This window comes from Lepidothrix coronata, unplaced genomic scaffold, assembly GCF_001604755.1.
Source record: "Lepidothrix coronata isolate B3197 unplaced genomic scaffold, Lepidothrix_coronata-1.0 Scaffold198, whole genome shotgun sequence".
In the NCBI taxonomy this organism is placed as follows: Eukaryota; Metazoa; Chordata; class Aves; order Passeriformes; family Pipridae; genus Lepidothrix; species Lepidothrix coronata.
In genome coordinates, this window is record NW_016690378.1 from 780033 (window position 1) to 786566 (window position 6534).

Below are 6534 nucleotides of genomic sequence, written 5' to 3' on the forward strand. Positions count from 1 at the left end.
TAACTCTTTAAGACCTTTATTAACAGATGCTTGCAGTTTGACTTGAAAAAATCAGGCGTATATTTCATACAAATTAAAAATGAGGTTCTTAAAAATCTCAACTTGACCAGATATGAAACAATTTACAAACTTTTTAAAGGTATATTGAGAAAAAACAGGCTTTTAAAAAACGTGTTTATCATTTCCAAAAAGAGAATTCTTTAGGTAAAAATAATAAAAACCCCATGCTGCATAGATAATGCAGATAGTTCTAGTAATCTGGTCAACAGCAAAAAGCAAGCACTTAAGGTCTTCAGTTCCAATTCATTTGTTCATTTCTTATTGCTGGAATTTCATTTTCTTCTTCATTTCTTAAAAGTCTTTTCTTTGATGACTAAACTGAAAAAGAAAAAAAAAAAAAAGGCTGATCAGACAGGTGACAGAGGGTTACAGAGGTGCTCTTAGTGCCAAGACTCACCTGCAATTTAAAAACTCTCCCTGAGCTGCCTGTCACATGTTCACAGGACAACCCTTGCCAGCTATTGATGCTTGTCAACCCCCAACTGCAGCAACCACGCCAACCACCCTCCCCACAGGAGCAACACCAGACTCCAGAGGGGACCCCAGAGAGAACAGTCAGTCAGTTTAAATCCAAAGAGATTCTACCTGCATCCCTCCCTTCCTGCCACGGGGAAGGCTGTTCCCACCTGCTCTGCCAAGGCACACAGCTGAGTCACTGCCCAGAGCACAGAAATCACAACCAAAGTGCCACAGTGGTGTCCCCTTGAAGGCCATGATCTAAGAGTTCATCTAGGAGGTGCTGACCATCAAGATGAACACCAGAACTGTCCCTCAGAAATCAGCACCAAACAAGCACCAATCGCAGCCTCCCTTGTAACAAACCAGCTTGTGGGCCCTGCCCTGCACAGCCCTCCCAGGCACCTCAGCACTGCAACCATGGCTCCTGCAGGCTCTGACAAAAGGACCACTTTTTTCCAGCAGTTTGATTAGATAAAAAGATGCTCCCAAGACACTCCTGCTAATTCTGCATCAACTTTGTAGAAATGGATGCTGAGGTCTCGTTGCCATCCAACACCCCCGTGCGAATGAGCTCAGACACTGACGGAGCTCAGTAAACCCCAGCACGTGGTTCTCCTGGCTACAGGAGTCACTACACCTGCACTGTTCGAATTTCTGGGTGGACAGACACTGACAGCAAAGCCTCACAGTTCGGTTCTGTGGGCACGCTCACAGATCAGTTACAGCACACACGAGCAAGAAGAATCCAAACCTTGTAAGGCACAAACTAAAAAAAAAAAAAAAACCACCCTCAAAAGAAAGTCAGCAAATGGCCCCCGCAGGCCCCCAGCTACGCACCCGGATGATGGTAGAGATGTTAAGCCGGTGTTTACTCAGCCCCGCCCTGCTCGGCCTCGGGAGCGGACGTGTTCTCAGCTGGTGGTTCGGCTGTCTTCGTCTCTTTGCCATCTTGTGGTTTAGGGTTCTCTGGGCGTCTGCGTCGGTAGTTGAAGTTACGGCGGTACCGACGTTGAGGTGGTTGCTGACTTTGGGTCTCATCCCCTTGGTTCTCTTTATCTTCTTCATTCCCATCCTCTCTAGGTTGTCTTTGACGAGGAGGACCCCTGAAAGTCAAGCTAGGCTTTAACCATGCAGCATCTGAGCATCGCCATGTCCTGGCTCTGTTGCTGAAAGACAAGTGTAAGACCAGAAGCTCATCTCCAGCATACCTGCGAAATCGTGGTCTGTAACCCCGGTACATGTTCTGCCTGACTGGTCTGCCGTCTCCTGCACCCTGGTTGTCAGCACCCTGCAAGACATCAGGCCACACACCTCCTCAGCCCCAAGCAGAAGTGTGTTAACGCCACAGCTCATCGTGCCATAAGGAAGGAGCTGAAAAGGTGTCAGGTTCAGTCAAGGTGGGCAACAGTTCTAGGGCTCAGGTGTGCACACGATGGAGAATCTTTCACTTAATCACATAAATTCAAACATACTGGTTTTTAAAAGCTATAACTTCAAAGACCTTCAGCTACAGCATTTCATCTTACCGCCAAATCTGAGCAAAACCATCTGGAGTGCCAAAAGAGAGGCGTCAAAAGCCACGTCCCATCACCCTGCTCCAAAGCAACCGAGACTATTTAGCACCACGCCTTAGGCAAACATTACCTCCACTATCTCTCCCTGTACGGGAGGGTTGGAATATTGTGGACGACGCCCGTAGGGCCTACGCATATAGTAAGGTGGGTACCGCCGCCTGCGATAGGGACGGCGCTGCTGGGCTTGACCTTCTGGGATGTTCTCTGCTCCTTCGTTCTTTTCCCCACTCTCACTGTTCTGGTAGTTTTGCTGGTAGTTGCGTGGAGGGCCCCTACGACGTGGATATCGTCTGTAATGGTTACGGTCTGCTGCGTATTTACTGCCCTGCACTGGAACTCCTCCAGGTCCTGTAACATTGGCTGCCTCCGCGCCCTAGAGAGTGGGGACAGCGTTAGGGAGACAGTCGGCAGCCCACCAGCTACAGCACAACACAGTCTAGCACTGAGCAACGATTTACAGCCACATTGTGAAGCAATGAAAAACCATTCACCTCCTCGGATGTCATCAGGCATCGACTCAAACCACAGGCACCACACCAAAGCCTGCAGTCCGAGTTTTCCATGTGTGCTCTGACACCCGAGAGATGTGTTTACCTTTTCTCCCTCAACCACATCAAACTCCACGGTCTCTCCATCTCCTACGCTGCGGAGGTACTTCCTGGGGTTATTCTTCTTTATGGCAGTCTAACAACACAACAGTGCAGGCACAACATGAGAATACAAAGGAGTATATCTGAAGACTTTATTTTTATTTTGTTTTTTTAAGATTACTAAATATTTAAATTCCTCATCTTAGGAGCAAGATCTGTACTCCCGAAAAAGCAATTGAACCACTGGGAAGATCCAGGAAGCCACAAAATGCACCTCTGTTACTACAATTCTGGCCTAGTTGAAACGTGCAACAACTTTACCATTGACTGGAAGCATCTGCCAACACATTGTCTGCTGGCTGAGAAAGCAGCTTGAAAACAAACAGCAAAACTCCCACACCACACCCCGGCCACAGGATTCCTAACCAGAGTTTAGCACTCAACACCACCATGGTAGTTATACATTCCCCTGAAGCACACACAGCAATATATCAGCCTTCCCAATCACCCCCTTGGATTTCCAGCCTTCCACCACTTCCCACACCACCACAGGACACAGCAGCCTCTGGGTCCATACAATATAAACACAGCAATGGACAGAAACCAGGAGATTTCCTCCTCTGAGGCTTCCAACGCCATTGCTTCCACCACGGGATTTACCAATTAATCCTAAATCTACTCTAGCTGTATATGACACCCCAAGGACTGGCTCTTCACAGGTGCCAGCAGACAATCCTCTGGTTTAGACTCAGTTTTCAGTGCTCTGTAGTAGTAGGTGACATCTCTGACAGACGAGTTAATGCTGGAGACCCACCACGCTCAGCCATGTTCTGCTAATCAAATACTTCAGCTCAACAGCAATACCACTGTAACAACTTCAACAAAAAATACTTGCAACACAATTTGACTAGATTTTTTTTCCCCTAAATGGAACGAAATCCATAGAAAAACAGGCCCACAAGTCTCAACCTATATAACAGTGATTTTAGGGAAAGCCTTATTACAACAGCAGCCAGTCCAAAAGCTCTTGTGAGAACCAAGGTAGACAACAGGGATGGGGAATAGCAGGCACAGCTAGAACTTCTCAAACAAGCTGATTTCTTTTAGATTAGACCCCTAAAAGTGGTTCATTGTAAAAACTATTACATTAAAACAAATCATTACCAAACTGTGATTTCAGAAACACAGACAGTAGTTACATGACAAGTCCTGAAACATGACTAGTAAGTCAAGGTCACTCTCAGGTGACTCTACTTGCAAATCAGGTCTGAAAGCTTCCCTTCAGGGCACATATCCTTGCCTGCTCGGCCTTTCTCCACTGCCCACTACAGAATAACCTCTCACAAACCAATGCCTCTAATAGCTGGTAATTTAGATGCAGAACAAGCAAGAAGCTGCGAGCTGACAAATCAAACACAAAACACTTTCCAGGGGTTGCTTTACCCTTCCTCTGTGTTAATATCAGCAGCACATCCCTAACTTGAGACAAAAAAATGATCCATGGACTCCTAAATGCCAGAAGTAAACCATGCTCCACTAAGAATTCCTTGCTGCCTGTTTCCTGACAAGGGATCCTAAGACAGAAAAGGTGAAAAGCACACTGCTGACCACAGCCTTGCCAGTCAGACAAAGGGCTAAGCTAAGGCTACCCCTGCTTCCCATACATTATATCTAAGGATACATATCTGTTAAACTGAGGAAGTCCCTATTGAAATCTTTGTAGACTTTCACTGAAAGCCTAGAGCAATAAAATCTATAAAAGTTTTTCCTAGGGAAAAAAAAAAGCCTTCACTGGCACTTCATCCTTATTACAGGCCAATTAATTTCTCTCCCTGCTGCAAGCTTTTCATTTAACTTTATTTCCAGATGCTTACTTAGCCACCGTATGACTCTACAAGGAGACTGGACTCCAAGCAGTTATCCCCACGCACACAGTGGCAATTCTCATCACTGCACATCATCTCAGCCCCAGGTACCTCATGTGGGCACACAAAACCCAGGCTCTACTTGCAATGCAATAGAGAAACAGATTGTTTGTGTTCAAGTAACAGAGAATACATGAGGTTCTCCCACTTCAGTCCTACTTACATGGGTCAGGCACAGTCAAGTTCAGAGAGGGGACATGTTTCAGTTTCAAGGAGCTCTTACCTGATGGACAAACACATCTTCCTTGGTGTCATTCCTGCAAGACAACAGGAAATTGAGATTCATGAATGAAATGCACAGTAAATTGAAAATTCAATCGTCTGGCATGGAGCCAAAATGCAAATCTATCATGACAACAGACTTTGAGCATCAGCCTTGCTCAACCTGCTCCCAACTAGTTCCTACCAGCTTACTGCATGCAGTAAAGAGATCAGCAGGAAGCCTGGGCAAGGTGCAGAGCACGCACTCAAGCCCAGTAAGGCACGTTCCTCCTCACTTCTGCACACTCCCCTATCCTTCACATCCCACAGATGGAGATGTTTGAACACCTGAAAGGGACCAGTCACTCCTTCCTGGCAGTGCTCTGTGGGAGACTGGCTTCTGCAGCCTTTGGAAGCAGCTGTGCCCTTGCCACTGGAGTCCCAGTTACATCCCCTCAGCCTCAAGGAGCAGCACCACCAGCTGCCCATGAAGACAGCAGGGTCAGTCAACTCTGGATCTCCCCTCTTGAGAAACAGAAAACAGCTCAAGTCTGTATCAACAAGGACCCAAGAACATCCTTCCTTCAGCATGATCATGGTAGAGCTACCACAACTGCCATGAGGCAACCAGCCCTGGTCAGAAGTTTCTGTTCTGCTCTGAAGAGGTGCACAAACAACCCTGCACCGGTTAGAGCTGCACAAGCCATCTCCTGCTCCTGACACATGGACATCCCAGCTCCCATCACACCAACCCACCCTCGTTGTGGTGGTAGTTTCGTTACTGCATGGAACAGTTTGAATCAACCCGGAAGAGGCTTTTATTTCCTAGAAGGACTGGTTAAAGACGTAAGTAAGCTTGTGGGAAAATGTGCTCAGAACTGGAGAGCTCACAGCTATGGGTAACAGAATGTTTGCTTTGTTGGTTTTTTAAGATAAAGCCAGGTGCTTCTCACCATTGGCTTTAAAAAGTGACAATTCACAACTAAGACTTTTTCCAAAAGCTCCATCCAAGCTATGGCTATTCTGTCAGACATCACCAGTAAAAGTCACCTGGTTTCCCATGGAATTGATACCTACAAGCCCCAAAGGTTACTGGGAAAAGGCAGCCAAAAGGCAGCAGAGCAGAGCCACTCTGATTCATCTTCAAGGCCCCACAATGCAGCACCCAGAAGCCCTTGCAAAGCCAGAGCCTAAAGACTCTTCTTCACATATGTCCAAAAACTGAAAACCTTCACAAGAGGCCAGTGACACATTTCTAGTAAAAATGCTGAGCCCCTTCCTTCAGCCTCAGCTCAAAAATGGTGGTAGAAGTGCTCATCCTCTGTGCTCCACAAGTGTGGACGCCCTGCACTTTTGCCCAACCAGACCAGATGCTTGGTTTTAAATTCCTTTTTCAAATTTTAAAATCCTTTTCCAAATTTCTATTTAAGAGGACATCTGAGTTTTAGATGGACAACTGACTGGGTCACAGAGAGCCCAACAGTGCACACACACATAAAAAACACCACCAGGCCATTTCACAGCCCCATGCTGTTGGCCACACCATTCCCAATGCTGTTTTCCAGCAAGTACACCTGGAAGCAGCAAGTGTGCTGTTGTGTGGATGGTGGAGCAGTAGGAGATATCACTTTCTCAAACAAAACTTGGAAGGGTACAAGAAAAACCCCCATTCCAAAGGCCCAACAAGCCATTTAGTTGATCTTTTGCACTAAGCCACTCTCTCAT

General features: G+C 46.6%; 1 protein-coding gene across 4 annotated transcripts in view; it reads right to left on the reverse strand.

The window, feature by feature from the left end:
• Positions 1–6534, reverse strand: part of YBX1 (Y-box binding protein 1) — a 10793-nt gene continuing 4259 nt past the window's right edge. The window contains exons 3-8 of one of the 4 annotated variants that reach the window (XM_017831987.1): positions 4832–4865; positions 2688–2777; positions 2164–2466; positions 1728–1807; positions 1357–1634; positions 1–373 (exon numbers count right to left, since the gene is read on the reverse strand). In XM_017831987.1, the coding sequence (XP_017687476.1) occupies positions 1388–1634; positions 1728–1807; positions 2164–2466; positions 2688–2777; positions 4832–4865 (754 nt within the window). In that variant the 3' untranslated portion in view covers positions 1–373; positions 1357–1387. Of the gene's footprint in view, positions 379–1356; positions 1635–1727; positions 1808–2163; positions 2467–2687; positions 2778–4831; positions 4866–6534 lie in introns of all 4 variants that reach the window. The other 3 variants (XM_017831986.1, XM_017831989.1, XM_017831988.1) reach the window with 3 other exon arrangements.